This window comes from Cherax quadricarinatus, chromosome 2 (assembly GCF_038502225.1).
Source record: "Cherax quadricarinatus isolate ZL_2023a chromosome 2, ASM3850222v1, whole genome shotgun sequence".
Classification (NCBI taxonomy): domain Eukaryota; kingdom Metazoa; phylum Arthropoda; class Malacostraca; order Decapoda; family Parastacidae; genus Cherax; species Cherax quadricarinatus.
Genome location: NC_091293.1, coordinates 56,032,007 through 56,058,105, shown reverse-complemented (window position 1 = coordinate 56,058,105; position 26,099 = coordinate 56,032,007). Strand labels below are relative to the sequence as shown.

Sequence of the window (26,099 nt, the reverse complement as noted above, 5' to 3'; positions counted from 1 at the left end):
ATTATCACAGCGTTTTTAGTGATTGCACCTGCACAGTAAGTCACCATGGGCCCCAAGAAAGCTTCTAGTGCCATCCCTGTGATAAAATGGGTGAGAATTAGTATGGAAATTAAGAAAGATTTTGAAGGGTTTGGGGCTAACCCTGAGATGCCTATGCCAGTTGTGGAATCCATTGTGCCTACTTCAAAGATTAAGGAAATGTGTGCAAAGTGGGTTGAACTGCAAACCTTTATGGATGAAAATCACCCTAACACAGCTATTGCAAGACATGCTGGTGACTATTACAATGACAATGTTGTGGCCCATTTTAGACAAGTCGTAAAGGAACGAGAGGTACAGAGCTCTATGGACAGATATGTTGTGTGACAGAGGTCCAGTGACTCTCAAGCTGGTCCTGGTGGCATTAAAAGAAGAAGGGAAGTAACCCCAGAAAAGGACTTGACACCTCAGGTCCTAATGGAAGGGGATTCCCCTTCTAAACACTAACACCATTCACACTTTCCCCTAATCCCATCCCATCAATCATCACCAGATCTTCAATAAAGGTAAGTGTCATGTAACTGTACATGTCTTCTTCAGTTTGTGTGTATTAAAATTAATATTTCATGTGGTAAAATTTTTTTTTTCAATACTTTGGGGTGTCAGGAACGGATTAATTTGATTTCCATTATTTCTTATGAAGAAAATTAACTTGACTAACGATAATTTCGACTAACGACGAGCTCTCAGGAACGGATTAATATCGTTGGTCGAGGGTCCACTGTTATTATTATTATTATTATTGTATTATATTATACTATTATTATTATTATATGTATTATATTATACTATCATTATTATATGTATTATTATTATACATATTATTATTATACATATTATTATTATTATTAATTATATAAATTGTAATTTTTATTCTCACAAAAAATATAAGATTTACTGTTATTCCTTATTGCAATAATTGTATAAATAATGTCAACCCATTCACGACTGCATATGGACCATTTCTCCTAGGTTGAGCTCAATTTCAAGGCACTTTTCGTCATGAAAGCAATCAAAATCATATCTATTTCTGTAATATATCTTCCATTCTATCAAATGAGACCAAAAAAACGACCATAAAAAGCATTCAAAATTACTGCTAAGGGGTGGCTAATTGCTAAGAAGTGAACTCCATTATTTATGCTTAGATTTCTTTCATTTTTGGTGTATGTTAAGAAACAACTTTCCATCATACATTGCCCAAGTTTCAATAAGATAGTCCAACAAACAAATGAGATACAATTCCCGAGATCAAGAGCAAGAGCCCCTCACCAGTGTCAAGGAACCTGCCTTGAGATCTGCTTGCTTATGGAAATTTTGCTCGCGTATGGAAGCAAAAAATTGACCCATCAACTGCTTGTACAGGTCTGCCATCACAAATCCAGCAATCAGTTATTCGGTTCCTTCAGTTATTCGGTACTAATTTTGGCTAGCATAATTTCAAATTTCCAGGGTCGCCACACCAACCTGCTGGTACTATTTGGTGGCGCTACTTGCTGCATAAGTCATTCCAATTTCTTTTTCTCCATTTATTGTTTTAACCTGCTTACTTTTAGCCCTAGCCATGGTTCCAATGAATAAAAGAAATGCTTCTCATTATGTAAAGCACCTACACAGTACATTATCCATTAAAGATAAGGTGGCTTTGAAGCCACTGTCGGATGCCATGAGCTCAGTCTCATGAAGCAGGAGAATATGCTTATTATTACGCTAATATCAATGCTACAGCTTATTTGCCTATCACAATTGATCTAATATGACATAAGAAACAACATAAATAACATAAAACATGTTAAATACTCCAGAATGAATATTATTTGGCATAACACCGAGCAGTTCGACAGCGTTATGAAGAGGATATGGTAAACAAATACCATTCTCCTATCCTTGTCTTGGTGGCTTATATTAGAGAAAACGGAGTATAGCACAGGGCTATGATATACACTTGTACTCCACCATAAACATGAAACAAAAAAGTTATTTTCTCTCTAGAGATTATCACACATAGCAGCATATGTGTAGAGAACCTAGGATAACCCCAAAAAAGTCAACGTGGCTTATTTTTAGTACCTGGCTTGGGTTAGCCATATATGATTTTTGGTAAATATTCGATTCCCAGCCAGGGTAGAAACATTAGGAGTGTTTCTTTACACTTGTTGTCTATGTTTACCCATCAGTAAATGGGTACCTGGGTGTTAGCCAACTAGTGTGGGTGTTATCCTGGGACACTGACCTAATTTTCTTGAAATACTCAGCATAACAAGTGCCTTTCTATACAGTAGTATGTCACTGATGTCAGCTAGGCCTGTATACCTTGTACATGTACATGTAGTAAATAAAAATATTATTATTATTATTATTATTATTTTATTATTATTATTATTTTCTCAGTTGTTTGTTGGGTTATCTTATTCAAACTTGGGCAATGTATGATGGAAAGATACTTCTTCATGTACACCAAAAATGAAAGAAATCAAACCATAAATAGCGGAGTTCATTTCTCAGCCAGTAGCGGCAGCTTAGCGGTATATTTTTGTATGGTTGTTATGGTTATATTCTCATTTTTTCAGTCTCATTTGATAGAATGAAAGATATATTACAGAAATAGATATGACTGATTGCTTTCATGATGAAAAGTACCTTGAAATTGCGCTCACAGTAGCGAAAATGTTCTATTCTTTACCGAAGCTCAAGAGTAAACAAATGACGTCACCGTCCAATACCTGTCCGCCTGCCAGTCTAAATTCCAGTACGAAGTCAAGAATGGATTGACATTATTTATACAATAATTACAATAATGCAGTAGTCTGCATAACAGTAAATCTTCTATTTTTTTGTGAATAAAAATTCCAAATGGTAAGCAAGAGTAATATAAGAGGGGCCTGGAGATGTGACTAATGAACAGAGAAAATGTTATTTTAGTGCCAGGAATGTCTGCATTGTTTATTCTGGATCCTATTTTGAAATTGGCATCTGTTGAAATTTGTGTGAAATCGGCCAAATTGCCAATTTCTGACCACTTTATTAGGTAGTTGAAATAAGTGAATGGGCAGTTTCTTGTACTCAGTTGACAGACTAGAAGTAAATAAGTTTATTCAGGTATACACAAATACAGTTACATAGATTATCATACATAGCAGTGTATGTATAGAGAACCTAGGATATATTATCTGGTCACAGACCGGGCCGCGGGGGCGGTGACCCCCGGAACTCTCTCCAGGTAAACTCCAGGTAACCCAGAAAAGTCAGACAAAGTGACTTATTTCCAGTACCTGGCTTGGGCTTGCCATACGATTTTTGGTAAATATTATTTTTTTCTCGGTTGTTTGTTGGGTTATCTCATTGAAACTTGGGCAATGTATGATGGAAAAATGCTTCTTAACGTACAACAAAAATAAAAAAGACGGACGATAAATAAGGGAGTTCACTTCTCAGCCATTTGCTGCCTCTTTGCAGGTTTTTATGGTTGTATTCTCATTTTTTGGACTCACTTGATAGAATGGAAGATATATTACAGAAATAGACATGATTTTGATTGCTTTCATAACGAAAAGTACCTTGAAATTGAGCTCAAAGTAGCGGAAATGTTCGATTTTTGCCGATGTTCAATGAACTATGTAAGTCAGGTTGGTTAATTTTATTAAGTGTATTCTAACCTAACCACTGTAATTCGGCAAACTCAGTAATCCGGCACACTACAGGTCCCAAATACAGGACCTGTATTTGGAAAAACTCGCAAGTGGACATGTTCGCAAGCAGTGGTTCCACTGTAGTATTTTAAACAATGAAATTTGAACATTTCAATTTGAAGCATTATAGTTTTACAGTTGTGTAACATTACAGTGAATAATATAACAAAATGATCAATTTACATATGTAGTCATACAATTTATTAACCAGATCTAATCAAATCAAATCAATGATCTGTAGCACAATAACAGTTCATATGGTCGTTAGATGAGTTACAGTGCATTCAAAAGAATGAATTATTCTATTAGGTAATGTTATAAAAGCATAGTTTGATAAGGTTTCTCTAATTATACATCTGGGTTATATATTTATGAAATATAAGTTATTCAATATTTTCATTAGATTAGATATGAGAATTTATTGATCTTTGAGCATTTATTTATGGGGTCCTAAGGCTAGGGGAGTAACACAGTGAGTAATGATATTTTGAGGCAGAAGAAAGTGATTTGTTAACTATGTAGGTAAAGTTACAGTAAGTACATACTGTGTATTTAGCTTTGTGTGAGTAGGTGGTTTTTAAGAAAAGTCTTGAATTGATATACAGTGTTTCTTTGGTAATCACTGGTAATGAATTCAAAATTTTTGGGCCTTTCATGTGCATTGAGTTTTTACATAGTGCAAGATGGACACAGGGAACATCAAAGAGTGATCCGTGTCTTGTGTTATGGTCGTGTGTACTGTTAAGGTTGGTAAGGAGAAGTTTGAGGGGAGGGTTTATATCTGAGTTTAGTGTTCTATGTATGTGGTAGGCACAATAATAAGTATGGATGTTTTGTACAGTGAGTAAGTTTAGACTTTTGAATATTGGTGGAGTGTGCTGTCTAGAGTGGGAATTTGTTGTCATTCTGACTGCAGCCTTTTGCTGGGTAATTAATGGTCCGAGATGATTTATTGTTGTTGAGCCCCATGCACAAATTCCATAGGTGAGATAGAGGTAAATAAGCGAGTGATACAGGGCAAGGAGAGCTGATTGTGGAACATAGTACCATATCTTCAACAGTATGCCTACAGTCTTGGAGACTTTTTTGGAAATTTGTTGTACATGTGTCTGAAATTTGAGGCTATTATCAAGGTGGATTCCTAAGAATTTTCCCTCTGTGAGTTTTGTGATAGGTGTTCCATTTATCGTTATGTTAAGGGGAACATTTGTAGCTCTGTTCCCAAACTGAATGAAATAGGTTTTGTCAATATTGAGAATAAGTTTGTTAATCATCCAGGTAGATATTTTCTATAATTCAGTATTTACAGTATTGGCTAGTATGACTGGACTTGGGTGAGAGAAGACGTATGTAGTGTCATCTGCAAATAGTATAGGTATGAGTAGTTGAGATGCATTTAGTAGGTGGTTTATGTAAATGAGAAAGAGAAGTGGGCCAAGGACACTTCCCTGTGGGACACTGACTGTAATTGGCTGTGTGGAAGAGTTTTCTCCATTTGTGTGCACATATTGGCTTCTGTTGCTAAGGTATGACTTTAGGTAGTTGAGGGAGTGCCCTCTTATACCATAATGTGATAATTTTATGTGCAACAAATCATGGTTAACTGTATCAAAAGCTTTACATAGATCAATGAAGATTCCCAATGGGACTTCTTTTTTCTCGAGTGCAGTGTATATTAGTTCTAGCATGTGTATAATAGCATCATTTGCGTTTTTATTAGGCCTGAACCCAAACTGACAGGGGTTGAGCATGTTGTGGGAGATGATGTAGGAATAGATTCGCTTATGAATTAATTTTTCAAAGATTTTAGAGAGAAGGGGTAAGTTAGATACTGACTGATAGTTATTCAGGTTTGTTTGATCTCCTTTATGTATCGGGGTGACCCTCGCTATTTTGAGAACTGAGCAGAAGGTAAAGGATTCGATGGATTTGTTAAAGAGTGTTGCAATAATTGGTGACAGCACTTGAGAAGCTTTTTTGTATATAAAGGGTGGCAAGTTATTTAAGGCGAGGTCGCTAAAAAAATATTCGACGTCTTTATTTATGAACCGATTACATTCATTTTTGGTGTACTATTAGAAGCTTATATCGAGTATGCTCTGCTGAAGTTTCAAAAATATCGGCCAAAAAGGAAATGAAATATGCAAAATTTACGAAAAATTACATTTGGCAGGGGACCTGTACTTAGTGGTACTTGGAAAAGTGGTTTTGACTCTTTCTGCTGATAGAACACTTCTAATTCCATCATTTTGCAGATTAAAATTATATAATAACTCTTATCTTCATGCTAAAAAAAAATAAAGTTTCATAACTTTTTTGACATTTTGGAAGATGTCGGTCTTGTTCCCCACACAAATCTGAAAATATTTGGGATAGTTCAGAAAGGTACCATAAAACTTGTAAAGCAATCATTCTTCTATGTTTGTTGTGAAAATCAAGTCAATTCATTCATAAATAAGGATGCAATCCCCCTAAATAGGTAAATAAGTTACTTTCGAGATATAGGCCCAAGCGCGCGGCACCCCCGCTGGCCGGGAAATAATTTTTTTCCCCGAAAAATTCGCTTTATTTTACACTTTTTCCGCGGCCTACGAGTGTTTATTACAGTTAACCATTGTAAATCCGTTTCCTCTCATCACTGATGAGAGAGGGCGGACCCTCTCTTCACCTTCAGGGGAAATATCGATAGAAATTTATTCCTTGGGGCGTCATATGCTATATATTTTTTTTTGAGGTGTAATTTTTATGTTTATATGCTATTATTATATTGCATTATATCATAATAGATCAATTGTGATAGATAAATAAGCCTTATAATTGATATTAGCGTGGGTATGGAACATTTTGTTGGCTGGAGGTGTCGGCCATTTTGTGCACTATTCCCAGGTGTTCCCGATTGGTTCCTTGATCACATTATCTCCGCCCACTCTGGCATGATCTCAGATGGTAAATTTGTATTATATTAAACATAAAGATGTACGAAAACGATAAAAATAACACGGGGAAAAACGTAACAAAAACGTCAACAAAGTTGAGTCAGCGCTTCTTACGCAACATGTTGCGTCAGCGCTGTCACCATGCCTGTTATAAATGGCTGTAATTCCTTTTAGAAACATCGTACAAGGATAATAATTATACCAGCGTGTAGCCAGAAAGTTCAGCTATTTTTTGGTAACAATAACTCAGTTTTCATATATTTTCAATTTTTTTTTTTGCTCCGCGCGCGGGACCTATCAACCTATCCTGCCTTGTTCTTTGGTGTGTTGATAATAAGTGAGACTTCCGTTGGGTTGGTTGGAGCTAGGAATAGTGTGTTCGGGTAGGTGCCAGTGAGGTAGTTGTTAGGTGGGGTGTCTGAGCTTGGGATTTTGCTCGCCAGATTTTTTCCTATGGTGAAGAAAACATCGAGTCTGCTGTTTCAGTCAGTGGGAGTAGGGGTTCATCTGGTTTTGTTAGTTTGATTGTTCTTTTTCCTGATAACTTTTTAGTTCCTAGAATTTCTGCTAGGGTTTTCCAGGTCTTTGTCATATCACCTTTTAAGTTAAGTAATCTGTTCTCATAATACAATTTTTTTGCCCTTCTTATCAGGCTGGTTAGGACTGATGAGTAGCGCTTTGTTTGGTCTTTGGATATTTGGCCCATTCTGTACTCTTTTTCATATAAGTGCTTTATATTTATGGATTTGAGGATGCTATGTGTTAGCCACGGACTGTTCAGTCTCTTAGCTGTGATCTGTTTAGTTTTTTTTAGGGTAATGCATGTTATAGAGGGGTTGGGTCTTTTTAGAAAATTATTAATTCATTCGTCAGTATCTGTATAGATTTCTAGCTTGGTTTGCCAGTCGATGTTTGTCATTGCTGTTGTGAAGTTATTAACAGCTGTCTCATTATGAAGTCTGAAGGTAACTTTAGAAGTGTCTTAGGGTAATTTACCTAGATTGGTTATGAGAAAGGTAGGGTAGTGGTCTATGGGGTTATCTGTGATTATGCCTGATTTTAAAGGGGATGTGGTGTTGGTCCAGATGTGGTCTAATAAGGAAATGCTAGTCTCCAAGATTCTTGTAGGTTTTGTAACTGTTGGCAGCAGCAAGCAGTTGCTCATAGTGTTTGTGAATTCAGTTACTTGTGGGTCCTGGTCTTGCAGGAGATTTAGCTTGAAGTCTCCTGTGAGTAGTAAGTGGTCTTTGTTCATTTGTGCATCAGTTATCATGCTTCCTAGTTTTTCACTAAATTGGTTAACATTTGACTCTGGCACTCTGTAGATGTTTATCACCGTGAGAGGTTTTTGTATGTATTTGGATTTAAATTTAGCTATTATATATTCCCCATGTTCATCCCTTGTGCAAGTATTATTGATACATTCAAGTTGGTCTGAGTAGTATATAGCTGTGCCACCCTTTTGCTGGTCTGGCCTAAAGTTGAGTATAACTGTGTAATCAGGAATGGCATAGACATCTGTAGCATCAGGCTTTAGCCAGGTTTTGCTGAGGGTGATGATGGACATACTGGCATGCAGGAAATTTAGTAATGCTGTGAGGTCATCATAGTGTCTGCTAAAAGATCTGACATTGTAGTTAAAGACAGTTATGTTGTTGTTGGCTCTGAGAAGTGCCTTTGCTTGTTCTGCCGTGTAATAATTACAGTTGCTGTTGGATTCATGTAAGTCATTTAGTAATAGGTTGGTATCAGGATCAATGCTTGCAATCATAAGATTGAGAGTGATTCTATAACTAGACTTAAGAATAAAACAATGTAAATATTCTAAAGCTAAAAAATAAAGGAGCTAGGGAATATAATAGTAAAATAATGAAAGTATTACACTTTAGCACCTGAAATAGCACCTTAATTATTTAAACAAATGTGAATATATGAACTAAGATAGTTATTTAAAGCTAAAATAAAGGAGCTAGTGAATATAAAAATAAAACAATGAAAGGAAAACAATTTAGCACCTGAATTAGTAAGTTAATTATTTTGACAAATATGAACATATGAATAAGTAAGTAAATAAGTTTATTCAGGTATACACAAATACAGTTACATAGAATTATCGTACATAGCAGCATGTGTGTAGAGAACCTAGGATAACCCAAAAAAAAAGTCAGACAGAGTGACTTATTTCCATTGGGGTCCTTTTACCTTATTATTATAATATAAAGGTTATAATGTTTTCTTATTATTCTATAATGAAGATAACATCTTATTATCATACTAAAATGACTATCTACTACACGAGGGTCATTAAGACTATCTACAGTATGAGGGTCATTACTAGGAATAAGGTAAAATTTACACGTATGTTAGCTAAAAAATAGAAAATCTTTCCCCTCCCTTTCTGTAGCTACATTCATCAGACACCTTTTGGCACTCTTCTTGAACTGGTTCATGCTATGACTGGCTTTGACATGTGTGGCAGTCTGTCCATTCCTTTATTGCTGTACAATAAAAGGTATTTGAAGCCTGGCCAATGACTGTGGGTACTACAAAGTTGTGCTCTCTCCCCCTAGTACTATGATTGGTTTGGTCCCCAACCTTGGCAAAATTGACAGCAAGGTATTCTGGACACTGTTTGTGAGCAATTTTATAAACATGATTTAGCTTCAGTTGTTTTACTCTGTCTTCAACATTCAGCATATCCAACTGCTGTAATTCATTCTGGCCTACATGCTCTCTTGGTCTCAGCCCCAGGATGAATCTTACGATTTTGTTCTGGGTGGTTTGCAGTCTATCATTCAGTTTTTTTGTCAAGGCAGAGCACCATGAAGAGCAAGCGTAATCCATATGGCATTGTATAAGGGCTAGACATAGGGTCCTGCGAGCCTCAGTAGGTAGACACTGTGCTTGTCTATAGAGGAACTTCAGTCTGGCATTCGCTTTCTTTACTACACTGTTCCCTATCAATTCTCCTGACATGCATGGGTCAAAGGGGATTCCCAGATATTTTACTGATGAAACCAAAGTGATGGGCTCCCCATTACACTGGACATGAAAATTATTTACCCTTCTCAGTTTACGTTTCGTGCCAAAGAGAATGGCTTCAGTTTTCCCGAGATGTAATGATAGTTTGTTGTCTACTAACCATTTGCTGCAGGACTCAAGTTCCAGTGTTAAAACATTAGCTATATCTTGTGGGTCTTTACCTGGCACTAACAGAGCACTGTTATCTGCATACAGTAGGAGTTTGCACTTGACAATGATGGGCATGTCATTGACATAACATAAGAATAATAAGGGACCCATAATACTACCTAGGGGAACTCCACATGCTATCGGCAGGGGTTCTGATTCTATTTTGTTGATTTTGACAATTTGTCTCCTGTTGCTAAGGTAGGACTTAAACCAGTCTACAGAACCTGTACCAATAGCTTGAAGTTTCTTACATAATATATTGTGGTTGACAGTATCGAAGGCCTTTTGCAGGTCTAAGGTTACCATACCTATGAAGTTCCCCTTTGACATTTCAGTTCTCAGGTAATCCATCAGATTAATTAGGGAGGTCTCGGTTGAGTAAGATCTTCTAAAGCCCGATTGATAGCTATGGAGAATGCTGTTGTCATTAAGGTACTTAACTACTTGAGAGTACACCGTCCTCTCTAGAATTTTGGATATTATACTGAGTATACTAACAGGCCTATACAGTGGACCCCCGGTATTTGACATTAATCCGTTCCTGAGAGCTCATCGAATATCGAAAATATCTAAAAGCGAATCAATTTTCCTCATAAGAAATAATGGAAATCAAATTAATCCATGCAAGACACCCAAAAGTATGAAAAAAAAAATTTTACTACATGAAATATTAAGTTTAATGTAATAATTACAATAACAACAATAACAATAGAATAAGTGACACTTACCTTTAATGAAGATCTGGTGATGATTGATGGGATGGGAGGAGGGGAAAGGCGTTAGTGTTTAGAAGGGAAATCCCCTTCCATTAGGACTTGAGGTAACAAGTCCTTTTCCGGGGTTACTTCCCTTCTTTTAATGCCTCCAGGACCAGCTTGAGAGTCACTGGACTTCTGTCGCACAACATATCTGTCCATAGTGGCCAGTACCTCCCGTTCCTTTATGACATTCCTAAAGTGTTTCACAACATTGTCAGTGTAATAGTCACCAGCACGGCTTGCAATAGCTGTGTTAGGGTGATTGTCATGAAAAAAGGTTTGCACTTTAAGCCACATTGCACACATTTCCTTAATCTGTGAAGTAGGCAACTTCTTCAATTTCTCTATCCCCTCCTCTGAAGCAGTTTCCGCAGGTGTGGCCTCTTGCTGTTGAAGACAATCTAGCAGCTCATCAGCGGTTAGTTCTTCATTGTCCTTCTCCAACTCTTCCACATCCTCCCCACTAACCTCCAACCCCAAGGACTTCCCCAATGCCACAATGGATTCCTCAACTGGCATAGGCTTCTCAGGGTTAGCCTCAAATCCTTCAAAATCCCTTTTGTCTACACATTCTGGCCACAGTTTTTTCCAAGCAGAGTTCAAGGTCCTCTTAGTCACTCCCTCCCAAGCCATACCTATAAGGTTTATACAATTGAGGATATTAAAGTGATCTTTCCAAAACTCTTTTAGAGTCAGTTGAGTTTCTGTGGTCACTACAAAGCACTTTTGAAACATAGCTTTTGTGTACAGTTTTTTGAAGTTGGAAATGACCTGCTGGTCCATGGGCTGCAGGAGAGGAGTGGTATTAGGAGGCAAAAACTTCACCTTAATGAAACTCATGTCCCCACAAAGTCGCTCTGCCAAGTCTGTAGGATGACCAGGGGCATTGTCTAATACCAGGAGGCACTTAAGGTCTAATTTCTTTTCAATTAGGTAATTTTTCACAGTGGAGACAAATGCATGGTGTAACCAGTCATAGAAAGTCCCTAGTGACCCATGCCTTACTGTTTGCCCTCCACAGCACACACAAATTAGCCTTGTGGACATTGTTTTTCCTGAACATTCTGGGAGTTTCAGAGTAATACACCAATAAAGGCTTCACTTTGCAATCACCACTAGCATTGGCACACATCAATAGAGTAAGCCTGTCTTTCATAGGCTTATGTCCTGGGAGTGCCTTTTCCTCCTGAGTAATGTAGGTCCTGCTTGGCATTTTCTTCCAAAACAGGCCTGTTTCGTCACAATTAAACACTTGTTCAGGTTTCAAGTCTTCACTGTCTATGTAATCCTTGAATTCTTTCGCATATTTTTCAGCTGCTTTTTGGTCTGAACTGGCAGCCTCACCATGCCTAATCACAATATGTATGCCACTACGATTCTTAAATCTTTCAAACCAACCTTTGCTGGCCTTAAATTCACTCACATCACCACTAGTTGCAGGCAATTTCTTTACCAAATCGTCATGCAACTGCCTAGCCTTTTCACAAATGATCGCTTGAGAGATGCTATCTCCTGCTATCTGTTTTTCATTTATCCACACCAATAACATTCTCTGAACATTTTCTAACACTTGCGGTCGCTGTTTCGTAATTACAGTTGCACCTTTTGCAAGAACAGCTTCCTTGATTGCCGTTTTCCTGGTCACTATAGTAGAGATGGTTGATTGGAGTTTATTATACAACCTGACCAGCTCCGACACATGCACTCCACTTCCGTACTTTGCAATTATCTCTTTCTTCATTTCAATAGTCATTAGCACCTTTTTTCTCGAAGGGTTGGCACTAGGAGCTTTCTTGGGGCCCATGGTTACTTATTTTGCAGAAACAAGCACCAAAAACAGTGATAATGTGGAATGTACCGAATGTATCCTTAGATGCGCGCACACTGGCTGGCTTGTAAACACTGGCACACATGGGGCAGTTCAGGCCACACGTGGACATGTCTCGTACAAATCGTATCGAATATCGAGTTTTCGATCGGATACCGAGGCAAAATTTTTGCGATATAATGCATCAAATACCGGATTTATCGAATACCGATGACATCGAATACCAGGGGTCCACTGTAGTTGCTTACATCAGACCTACTATTTTTCTTGAAGATAGGAGTAACGCTGGCCTCCTTGAACCCATCCGGTACGGTATTATTGGCGATTGATAGATTTATTATGTGAGCAATAGGGATTGACAGTTCAGAAGCACCATCTTTTAGGAACTTAGACGGGATGTTATCCTGGCTAGTGCTCTTAGTTGGGTTTAACCTGCTTAGTTCCTTTTGAATAAAGTCATGAGATACACTTACTAGTTGACAACTGTTCGGGGTTACCCCTTCATTGGTATAGTATGTTTGAAACTTATCAGAGTCTGTGTTAAAGGTATTTGATGCAGCTGGTAGTTTACTTACTAGTGCTGATGCAACAGATGTGTAGAAGGAATTAAAGCAAATTGCCAACTTAGACGTTTCGTGGCATGCCTCGTTATCGATAGTGAGTACTATGTTAGACCTATCTACTGGCTTATGGCAATACCCCAGCTGTTTTAGTTGTTGCCAGAGCTTTCTGGGGTTATGCTTATACTCTTCAATTGTTGAGCAATAGTGCTTTGCCTTTGCTCCTTTTATAAGTCTCTGCACTCTGTTCCTCACCCTTTGGAATTCATTTAGTGCTGCAATATCCTGTCTGTTTGCTTTAAATCTTTTTAGCAGCTGGTCTCTGAATTTCATATTATCTAATATCTCAGTAGTCATCCAGGGTTCAGTTCTCCGTTTAATCCTAACCTCTTTAACTGGTGCAATATTATCAAGGATGGTAGTGAACATTGTTTTGAATTTTTCCCAGGCATCATTTACGTCCGTGCAACTTGTTATCACTGTCCAGTCACAATTGTGTAGCCTATTTACCAGTGTTTCTTTACTGTAGTTTCTAGTTGACCTCATTTTTATTGTCCTGTGTAGGCCTATCCTATCCCTAGTGATTTTCCTAGTGTAGTAAATGATGAAATGATCACTAAGGCCTGTGGTAATGACGCCTGACCGACTAATGTTCTCAGAGCGGTTACAAAGTATGTGGTCAATTAGGGTGGCTGAGAACTGTGTGATCCGGGTTGGTGTATTAATTAGTTGAGTGTAACTATTTAAACCTAGAATTTGCTTATACCTTTTGCATAGCCCGTTATTTTGCTGCTGAAAACAGATATTGAAGTCTCCTAGTATTACCGTCTCGCAATTGTTATCAAGTCTGGACAATACTCTGGAAAAGTCTTCTAAGAACTGGTCCTGGGTGGGAGAGCGGTAACTAGTTCCTACTAAGATGGGTTTGGTCTTGGGAAGCAGCACTTCAAACCATAGAATCTCCAGTTTATTGTTATTTAAATCAGGTCTTGGGTTGTAAGCTAAGTCATTTCTAATGTAGGCACATACTCCACCACCCTTTCTGTTCCTATCTAAGCGTTTTATATTGTAACCTTCTATTTTGACCTCGTCGTCAGTCACCGTATCATCCAACCAGGATTCAGAGATGGTTATAACTGCCGCCCTAATTTTGTTAGCTAGAATCCTAGTCTCTGCCAATTTAGGAAGAAGCGATCTTGCGTTGACATGAATAAAGTGAAGGCCTGTTTTCATAAAACAATTATAATCATCAATATATGGCAATGGGTCATATGTATTAAAATTAGGTAAATCAATGTCATCATTGCTAAAGGGTAACTGTGCTAAAGTGCATTTGTTACACACAAAGTGAATTCTGGCACTGTTACTATAATTGTACATACATCCATCATGCACATTTTACATAAGGTGCCTTTTCTGTTTTTCATACGTACTTTAGTACAGTGTATGCACCTGTTTGGTAGTGTTTAAGATAATAATGGCTGTATTGTCTCACATTGACCTATGTATGCATTACATATGGAGTTAAGGTTATCATTCCTAGCTACCAGACCGTCATTATCACCGTCATTTATCTGTCTGTTTTGCCTCTGCACAATAGTTTGAGGCGCTGGATTAATTTGGATATCACCACTTAAGAGCACTACAATAAGAGCTGTGTGCCACTGTTTTTGTTTGGGTATGCAGTGTTGCCATACCTTGCAGCGATAGTGACATTTACTTTTCTGGTAGGATGGCAACTGTTGGGCTTTTACTGTCCAGGGTGCTATTACTCCATTCACCTTTTCCAGCCCCCATGACTGATTTCTTTCTTCATGGAATTGAAGAAGAAAGATAAATATAATTATGGTAGCCTGTACCCCCCTAATGCCTGCCATTTTCACTCTTCACTCTTTTACTCATATACAATAATATTTATTTCTCTTTTCCAGTCACCTAGTACACCCTAATATCTGCTTTAGTAATCACCACTGAATTACTAGCAAATTTTCTTCTTCAAAACCCTCTTCACTGCTCACTTTTCCTTAACTTCACACATCCCTTTCACACACTCCCCTTCCCGCCTCACTTCACAGTCCGGTTTCACCTATTAACTTCTAACTCCTTTCCATTCTAGTAGACCAGAAAGGTTTAATCAATGGTTATATCTTTCCAAATCCCCCTCATTTCCATTTATCAGGGGTTGTGTTGTGTTGTTGACTCCTGACCTGGTCTGCTGACTCTACCATTTTTAAAACACTGAGGGAAGTAAACGCCACTTACAACCTGACTTTCGAGTTTATAGATATATTTGGCGTTTTCTGCTATGATTCTCTCACTGTACACTGGCCAGCTGAATATAGGTCAGCTACTAAAACATTAACCTTGGCTGTTTAACTATTCACTTCTTTCCCACGACTGGCACTGAGGGATAACCGTCCCATAACCTTGGAGTTTTGTATTATTGATTTGACTATGTCTCCTGTGTTTCCCTCTCGTTAGCACTGGCACAGGTGATATGATGGTGGTACAGATATGATGCTACTGTCAGTACAGATGAACGTTAGTAAAGATGAGAATTTCACTTCGCTAGTTGTACGTCTGGCAGTAGCTGGTGTTTGGATGCCGGTCAGCCATGTTTAAATACTCAATTTTTTCCCTCGTTTGGCACTGAGGAAAAAAAGCCCTACAGACCTGTCATTTCCTTGTTGATCAGGTTTTCTGCCATGTTGTCTTCCCGTCAAACACTGGTGCAGCTGATATGGAGGTCAGTTATTTCATTGTAGTGGAAAACGTCTCATGTCTGGTTCACTTCTGGCAGCAGGTCTGGTACTTGAATGCCTGTCCCTCTTTTGTCATATTTAGTCCATTTCGTTGTCATCACCGTCAGTTTTTATGTCACTATAGGTTCCTTGCATGTTGTTGCAGCAGTACTTGCAATTTGGCCATCACTGGCCAAAAATAACTACCAATTTGGCCATCACTGGCCAAATTGGTAGTTATTTGAAGTTAAAATAAAGGAGCTAGTGAATATAATTTTAAAACAGTGAAAGTAAAACTCTTTAACACCTGAATTATTATTAAAACTAAGAGTAAAGGAATTACTGAATAAAGGGCAGTATGAGGTATTGGTACGTAGAGAACTATTTTAGGAGAAAATATGAAAGGGACTAAAACAAGTAGTGGTAAACAAAGTTAAATCGACAGATAGTAACTATGATATAATATTAATTTAGGAGTAGGATTTGACTTGTAATATAAATTTTGAGCAATTAATAGCACTAAAAAAAAGTAAAAAGTATGAGGTAGTTGGTACTAGCTTGTAAAAGATAGTACATACAAGGAATTGCACAATAATGTAATAAGAACATACACTAAATGCACCACACAATATAAAAGGGACTAAAATAAGTAGTGGTAAACAAAATTAAATGGACAGACAGCAACCACGAAATAACATTAATTTAGGAGTAAGATTTGACTTGCAACAAAAAATTTGAGCAATTAATAGCACTAAAAAAAAAAGTAAAAAGTATTACCATCTTATTTGCCTAAAAAGGTTTACAATTCTATTTTTTTATATTTGTAACTATCTTTTACTGTCCTCTATTAGTAAAGAAATATATTTAATTTTTTTTACTGTCTATTGTGTGTAGTCTATAACATAGTGCAATACAATCCAAAGTTAGATACTACTGATTTAAAAACTTTATTTTTTTTTAACGTTTAATGTATACAGTATATTATAGCATTAGTGCAATAACTGTTCGGTGCTATTAAAATATCTAGTTTTAATAGCTCATTATATTTTATTACTACTACTATATCACTACATATAGTATATGTTTATTAGGTTATACAATCTACTGGAATAATAAATACTTACACCATTATTGTTCAATCACCCCTTTATTACAAATATTAATATTACTCCTTATCACCCTTCTGCAATTCATAATCATTGAAATTTTATCAGTTAACCCCAAATGCTCAATGCTGACATTGACCATACCACGGGCGGGATTGAACCCGTGGTCAGAGAGTCTCAAAACTCCAGACCGTCGCGTTAGTGACGCTAGCTGGAGATTCGTCTGTAAAAACTTGCATTTGTGGTCACAGTGGTGCCTATGCTAACCTTCCTATGGTGTAGAAATATACCTAGTTGGACGAATCTTATTGTGGCTAGCTGGTCCAGTGGCTAACGCGACGGTCTGGAGTTTTGAGACTCTCTGACCGCGGGTTCAATCCCGCCCGTGGTATGGTTTGTTTGCAATCGTGTCATTACGATTTCGTGAGTCATGCTGACATTGACCCTGAACTGAATCTATGTAAGCTAAATCCCAGTTACCATTTAACTGAGAGCAACTGCTATTACTACACAGCAGCAGAAGTCAGTACAGTGGACCCCTGCATACCGTTGGCATCACATAACGTTAAATCCGCACACCGATACATTTTATCGCTAAGATTTTGCCTCGCATACCGCTAAAAAACCCGCTCAACGCTATTCGTCCGAGACGCGTCTAATGTGCGGCCTGAGCCAGCCTCACATGTTCCGCCGGTGGCATTGTTTACCAGCCAGCCTCCGCGGTAACATCCAAGCATACAATCGGAACATTTCATATTACAGTGGACCCTCGACCAGCGATGGCATCGATTAACGATAAATCTGACTAGCGATACATTTTATCGCAAAAATTTTGCCTCGATTAGCGCTAAAAAACTCGACCAACACTATTCGTTCCGTCTGAGACGCGTCCACTTCTGGCCAGTGTTTACAAGCCAGCCAGCCACCGCGGTCGCTTTCAAGCATACAATCGGAACATTTCATATTATCACAGCCTTTTTAGTGATTGCACCTGCAAAATAAGTCACCATGGGCCCCAAGAAAGCTTCTAGTGCCAACCCTACAGCAAAAAGGGTGAGAATTACTATTGATATGAAGAAAGATCATTGCTAAGTATGAAAGTGGAGTGCATGTCTCCGAGCTGGCCAGGCTGTACACAAAACCCCAATCAACCATCGCTACTATTGTGGCCAAGAAAACGGCAATCAAGGAAGCTGTTCTTGCCAAAGGTTCAACTATGTTATCGAAACTGAGATCGCAAGTGATAGAAGATGTTGAGAGACTGTTATTGGTATGGATAAACGAAAAACAGATAGCAGGAGATAGCATCTCTCAAGCGATCATATGTGAAAAGGCTAGGAAGTTGCATGACGATTTAATTAGAAAAATGCCAGCAACTAGTGGTGATGTGAGTGAATTTAAGGCCAGCAAAGGTTGGTTTGAGAGATTTAAGAATCGTAGTGGCATACATAGTGTGATAAGGCATGGTGAGGCTGCCAGTTTGGACCAAAAAGCAGCTGAAAAATATGTGCAGGAATTCAAGGAGTACATAAGACAGTGAAGGACTGAAACCTGAACAAGTGTTTAATGGTGACACTGACAATGTTGTGAAACACTTTAGGAATGTCATAAAGGAACGGGAGGTACAGGCCTCTATGGGCAGATATGTTGTGCGACAGAGGTCCAGTGACTCTCAAGCTGGTCCTAGTGGCATTAAAAGAAGAAGGGAAGTAACCCCGAAAAAGGACTTGCCACCTCAAGTCCTAATGGAAGGGCATTCCCATTCTAAACACTAAGACCATCAACACACTCCCCTCTTCCCATCCCATCAATCATCACCAGATCTTCAATAAAGGTAAGTGTCATGTAACTGTGCATGTCTTCTTCAGTTTGTGTGTATTAAAATTAATATTTCACGTGTTAAAAATTTTTTTTTTCAATACTTTTGGGTGTCTTGCACGGATTAATTTGATTTCCATTATTTCTTATTGGGAAAATTAACTTGACTAACGATTATTTTGACTAACGATGAGCTCTCAGGAACGGATTAATAGCGTTAGTCGAGGGTCCACTGTATTACAGTGTTTTTGGTGATTTTATCTGCAAAATAAGTGACCATGGGCCCCAAGAAAGCTTCTAGTGCCAACCCTACAGGAATAAGGGTGAGAATTACTATAGAGATGAAGAAAGAGATCATTACTAAGTATGAAAGTGGAGTGTGTGTCTCCGAGCTGGCCAGGTTGTACACAAAACCCCAATCAACCATCGCTACTATTGTGTCCAACAAAACGGCAATCAAGGAAGCTGTTCTTGCCAAAGGTTCAACTGTGTTTTCGAAACAGAGATCGCAAGTGATGGAAGATGTTGAGAGACTCTTATTGGTATGGATAAATGAAAAATAGATAGCAGGAGATAGCATCTCTCAAGTGATCATAAGTGAAAAGGCTAGGAAGTTGCATGAGGATTTAATTAAAAAAATGCCTGCAACTAGTGATGATGTGAGTGAATTTAAGGCCAGCAAAGGTTGGTTTGAGAGATTTAAGAAGCGTAGTGGCATACATAGTGTGATAAGGCATGGTGAGGCTGCCAGTTCGGACCACAAAGCAGCTGAAAAATATGTGCAGGAATTCAAGGAGTACATAGACAGTGAAGGACTGAAACCTGAACAAGTGTTTAATTGTGATGAAACGGGCCTGTTTTGGAAGAAAATGCCAAGCAGGACCTACATTACTCAGGAGGAAAAGGCGCTCCCAGGACATAAGCCTATGAAAGACAGGCTTACTCTGTTGATGTGTTCCAATGCTACTGGTGATTGCAAAGTGAAGCCTTTAATAGTGTATCACTCAGAAACTTCCAGACCGTTCAGGCAAAAGAATATCCTCAAGGCTAATTTGTGTGTGCTGTGGAGGGCAAACACGAAGGCATGGGTCACTAAGGACTTTTTCTATGACTGGTTACACCAAGCATTTGCCCCCAATGTGAAAGATTACCTAACTGAAAAGAGATTAGACCTTAAGTGCCTCCTGGTGTTAGACAATGCCCCTGGTCATCCTACAGACGTGGCAGAGCGACTTTATGGGGACATGAGCTTAATTAAGGTGAAGTTTTTGCGTCCTAATACCACTCCTCTCCTCAGAAACTCGATTGACTCTAAGAGAGTTTTGGAGAGATCACTTTAATATCCTCAATTGTATAAACCTTATAGGTATGGCTTGGGAGGGAGTGACTAAGAGGACCTTGAACTCTGCTTGGAAAAAACTGTGGCCAGAATGTGTAGACCAAAGGGATTTTGAAGGGTTTGAGGCTAACTCTGGGAATCCTATGCCAGTTGAGGAATCCATTGTGGCATTGGGAAAGTCCTTGGGGTTGGAGGTTAGTGGGGATGATGTGGAAGAGTTGGTGGACGAGGACAATGAAGAACTAACCACTGAAGAGCTGCTAGATCAACTTCAACAGCAAGAGGCCAGACCTGAGGAAACTGGTTCGGAGGAGGGGAGAGAGAAATTGAAGAAGTTGCCTACTTCAAAGATTAAGGAAATGTGTGGAATGTGGCTTAAAGTGCAAACCGTTTTTGATGACAACCACCCTAACACAGCTATTGCAAGCCGTGCTGGTGACTATTACACTGACATTGTTGTGAAACACTTTAGGAAAGTCATAAAGGAACAAGAGGTACAGGCCACTATGGATAGATATGTTGTGCGACAGAAGTCCAGTGACTCTGAAGCTGGTCCTAGTGGCATTAAAAGAAAAGGACTTGACACCTCAAGTCTTAATGGAAGGGGATTCCCCTTCTAAACACTAAGACTCTCTCCTCCTCCCATCCCATCAATCATCACCAGATCTTCAATAAAGGTAAGTGTCATGTAACTGTGCATGCCTTTTTCAGTTTGTGTGTATTAAAATTAATATTTCATGTGGTAAAAAAAAATTTTTCATACTTTGGGGTGTCTTGCACGGATTAATTTGATTTCCATTATTTCTTATGGGGAAAATTCATTCGCATAACGATAATTTCGCATAACAATGAGCTCTCAGGAACGGATTAATATCATTATGCGGGGGTCCACTGTACTGTCTTCAGCAACGCCAGAAATATTACAATTTTGAATTACAATATTAGATCCCTAAGTAAACAGTATGATGACCTCCTGGCACTCCTAGATTCATTAAGGGGAAACTTCTCCTGTATTATTCTTACTGATGCCTGGCTTAAGCAAGACACAACAGACATCTACACACTACCAGGATACACAGCAATCCACAACCGCAGGCCAGAACAAACTGGGGAGGTGCTGCCATCTATTATTCTAATGAACTATCATGTACCAACACCATATCCTTCTACTAGGGCCATATACAGGATGCCTAATACTAATATCCCAGCCTTTAGTGATAAACTAAAAACACTGATTACAGATACACAAATGAATAAGCACCACCTACTACTAGCAGGAGATTTCAACAAATGGTGCCCCGTGGCCTGGTAGCAAAAGCTCTCACATCACATGGTAAGGGTCCGAGTTCGATTCCCGGCAAAGGGATGGAAACATTGGATGTGTTTCCTTACACCAGTTGTCTATGTTCACCCATCAGTAAAATGGGTACCTGGGAGTGAGTCAACTGGTGTGGGTCACATCCTGGGACAAAACTGACCTAATTTGCCCGAAATGCTCTGCATAACAAGTGGCTTTTTATATAGTACGTAGTATGTCATTGATGTCAGCTAGGCCTGTATACCTTGTCATGTATTCATAATAAATAAAGATATTATTTATTATTATGTTATATTATTATCAACCTTGGTCTAACAGATGACCAACCTGTATCTGACTTCATTAACAATATGAACAATACACTACACATACCAGCAATTACAAAGCCAATAAGACTAACTGAGACAAGTGCAACCATAATTGACCATATATGAAGAAACTAGCCCCTCTAAAAGTGAGGATAATCATGGACAGCACTACTGACAACTACCCAACTGCAACCAACGGAATGTAATAAGTTCTCCATTCAACTCCATGATGAGGCTTCAATAAGTAACTTCACTGCAGAACTAAGCTCAGTCGACAGGCCTACAGAATTTTCCAGTGCCATTGATAATAATGAATGGGTAGAGGCATTTCTAAACAAAATTCATAATTATATAACATTGTCCCATAAAAACACCAATAAAAGACTAAAGGGGGGCTCTGGTGGCCTGGTGGCTAACGCTCTCACTTCACACGGCGAGGGTCTGGGTTCGATTCCCAGCCAGAGTAGAAACATTGGACGTGTTTCTTTCCACTTGTTGCCTATGTAAAATGGGTACCTGGGTGTTAGTCGACTGGTGTGGGTCGCATCCTGGGACACTGACCTAATTTGCCCGAAATGTACCGAAATGCGGAGCATAACAAAGGACTTTCTATATAGTTACTGTAGTAGTATGTCATTGTTGTCAGCTAGGACTGTATACCTTGTACATGTACTTGTAGTAAATAAAGATATTATTATTATTATTATATTATTATTATTGCTTACTAACAGCATCCTAAGATTCATCAATATGAAACTTCAAACACTATACGTCTGTCCTCACTAAATTAATTAGAAAAGTTCAAGCAACTTTAGTACAGTAGGGCCCTACTTATACAGCAGGTTAGGCTCCAGGTTACCTCTGGAAAGCAGACATATGCATTTATAAATGCATATAAATAGCAGATAACAAGTTTACACTAACATTTTAAGTTAGCGATAGAACTGGGCATTAAAAACAATAAAAAGTAAAATACACACACAGTACACTCAATACTTATCTTAAAATATTTTTTAGTCTTAATGTAGGGTGAGGCGAGTAGTATTTATTATAAGAAGTCAGGTGTGGGAGGTATGGTAGCCACCCAGGCTGCCCCACCCTCGTGTAATATACTACATTTAGTAACTTCCACAAAAGTTAAAGCAAATTGTCTTACTAAAACTTCCATCAAATTTTTAGTAAACAAGGAAATAAGCTTATTTAGGCACAGGTACACATAAGTACATTTATTATATAGTAGTTTAAATTACCGAGGATAACCCAAAAATTTCACTTGCAGTTATTAGGTGTTTGTAAGACATTTCAGGGCTGCCTGACATGTTCTGCATGACCAGGGGCTAAATATAAAGTATTTCAATTATATCACTTTAATTGTAAAGCATTCTTTACAGATAGGCCTACTGAACCTTTCTTACATACTTAAAACTAAAACTAACCTGTTAACGCTGGTATAACGTGCTAAATAACGAACAGCAGCCATATTTTCACTCCTTAATGTGCCAGAAATATATGAGCTGTGGCAGTTGTTATTAAATATAACAGGAACACTGGCACAGCAACAGCTACTTAACTTGTGTTGAACAGTCTCCACCACAATACATATAGTTTACTATGAGGATTCTTCTCCTCCTGATAACTGTACTAGCTGCAGTGTTTATTATCACTGTTGTTGTGTTGATTCACTCAAGGATAAATAACTTCCTTATCTTGAGCCGGAGGTCACACAACTGTGTTTGCTTAACACTAGTTATCAGTCATCTGAGACTCTGGACCTGACGGCCTCTTGATGGAGTCCAGCCAACACTGCCACACCTCAGTAGCTTTATTCAGGTATACACAAATACACTTACATTGATTATCATGCATTGATGAATATGTGTAGAAACCAAGCATGACCCAAAAAAGTCAAAGTGACTTATTTCAGCAGCCTAAGTAATAACTAATATTAGCGAACCGGCTGGAAACTTAGTCTTACGTGCATCATCATAATAATAATAATAATAATAATAATAATAATAATAATAATAATAATAATAATAATAATAATAATAATAATAATAATAATAATAAATAATAATAACAATAATAATAACAATAATAATAATAATAATAATAATAATAATAATAATAATAATAATAATAATAATAATAATAATAATAATCGTGTGCAAGTTCGGTACTAGTCCCTCTAGGATTTTCCAGGTGTATATAATCATGTATCTCTTTCCCTGGAACGCAGGCGGGAGAGATACATGATTATATACACCTGGAAAATCCTAGAGGGACTAGCACCGAACTTGCACACGAAAATCACTCACTACGAAAGCAAAAGACTTGGCAGACGATGCATCCCCCCAATGAAACGCAGGGGTGTCACTAGCACGTTAAGAGACGATACAATAAGTGTCAGGGGCCCGAGACTGTTCAACTGCCTCCCAGCACACATAAGGGGGATTACCAACAGACCCCTGGCAGTCTTCAAGCTGGCACTGGACAAGCACCTAAAGTCGGTTCCTGACCAGCCGGGCTGTGGAAAAATTTTTGATTTTCCGAAGCTATAGCGCCTAATAGGTGTTTAATGTGTCGATATGAGTCAAAAACGTATTTGACAATAGGATAGAACCAAGAGTTCCCTATGCGCATGCGCGGATGTGCGGGGGTATAGGTCGACTCGGGCCATGGGGGAGGCGGGAGTGTTTTGAATGTGGTGAGGAGGCTGGGAAAGCATGGAACCAGGAAATTGGCATTCACGGCGGCCTAAGGATTAATATAGGCCTCATTTCATAATAGGAAGTGTCGTAACTGTTCCTGGTGAAGAGTGAGGGAACGTGATTTACGGGACCACCGTAAAAAGGTGGTAAAATTGGTGAATAATGGTTCGACCGGGGTGTGACTGGTGCGCTGCCATGGTGTGTGTCCAGGGGAAATACCCGTGTGTTAATCCTCGCTCATCGGCCTCAGATCTTAATGGAGTGACCTCTAATGTGTATAATAATTATGAGACGTTAAATCATCTTGTGAATGGTAATGTAATCAGTGATAATAACATTGAGTTAAGAGAATGCAGGATGTGAAATAGATCGCCCTGCTCCGAGTGAATGCGTGATTCTCGTACCGAGGATAGTGAAGCTTTATGGAATCACGACTTCTAAACCGGGACAAACCGACGGATACCTCGTCCTGCTGGAATAAGAACCGTGTCGGTGTAGCAGGACATCGAAATGAGATGGTGAATGGAGGAAATAAGGAGTATCAATCACCCACAGTTAAGTAACCCTTCTAGTTATAGCAGACTGATACTGGCCAGTTAGGTATGTTGTAATTGGATAGGTTATGAGTGATCTAGCTACATCAAGTGACCACAAGAGAATATCTGGTAAGTGGTGAGATTATGTACAAAATTTGCACCAGTCAACTATAGTGATAATATAGCATTTATTGTGGTGGAGACGGGGAAAAAAAAGAAAAGCTAGATACAGCGATTGATAAACAAGGGTGGAGGTCGACCGTTCGTCATTGTAGGAGTTGCCAGCAGTCACCGGCTCTTCAACACGCAAGTTATACTTTTGTATCAATCAAATCACATATTACTCGGGTAGATAATTTCCAGTAGATCCTTCATGTGTTAGCTCAAATCACCGACCAGTATGGTTTAAATAAGTGACCCACTGATCAGATCAGATCGACTGGTCCGAACCCTTGACTGGTCCGAACCCTGGACCGGTCCGAACCCTTGACTGGTCCGAACCCTTGACTGGTTTCAAACGGTTTCGTTGGACAATAAAGCAGACTGTAAACGGATGGGGTTGTAGGCGCCCTTATAAACACAAACATTAAATATATACCAGGAACGTGCACGGTAAGCTGTCCAATATACAAAAACAGTTAGAAACAGAAATACAAATAGCTAGAGCTTCATTTAAGGAGGTTATTAATAGAATATTCAAGAGGTTGCTAGTAGAATTGCAGTAAATCAACCATTCAAATCATTATGAAGCTGTGTGTAGTCTGTGGTCAGTCAAACAAACGGGCTTCCACATGCATAAATTGTCATTTTTGTGGAAATTGGTGTCACGCCCCTTGTGCAGATATCCAAGAACTAGCTACAAGCAGTATTAAAACAGGGAAGTGTTTTTGGGTATGCCCAAATGAGATAAATCTGTGGACTAAAATCACAAGGGTATTAAAAGAGGTCAACATCAAAGCTGCTTTCATAGAAAACCTGGAAGCTTTCTACAACAGATGGGAACAAAAAAAGTCTGGGCTGAATGGTACTGCCCTTGATACTGGCCATGTAGTCAGAAACTGTAAGGCTGGAGATGATGTCCTGGTAGTCAGTAAATGGGGGGCTGATAGTGCTGTCCTGGGAGACAGTAATGGTGAAGCTGGAGATGCTGTCCTGGGAGACAGTAATGGTGAAGCTGGAGGTGCTGTCCTGGGAGACAGTAATGGTGAAGCTGGAGATGC

General features: G+C 38.7%; 1 protein-coding gene across 3 annotated transcripts in view; it reads right to left on the bottom strand.

Annotated features, from left to right (window-relative positions):
• LOC128694615 (enoyl-CoA delta isomerase 2-like) overlaps positions 1-23,593 on the bottom strand; it is a 223,433-nt gene extending 199,840 nt beyond the window's left edge. The window contains exon 1 of one of the 3 annotated variants that reach the window (XM_070088394.1): positions 23,483-23,593. In XM_070088394.1, the coding sequence (XP_069944495.1) occupies positions 23,483-23,484 (2 nt within the window). In that variant the 5' untranslated portion in view covers positions 23,485-23,593. Of the gene's footprint in view, positions 1-23,068; positions 23,455-23,482 lie in introns of those variants that run through there. The other 2 variants (XM_070088385.1, XM_070088389.1) reach the window with 2 other exon arrangements.
• Positions 23,594-26,099: the final 2,506 nt, after the last annotated feature.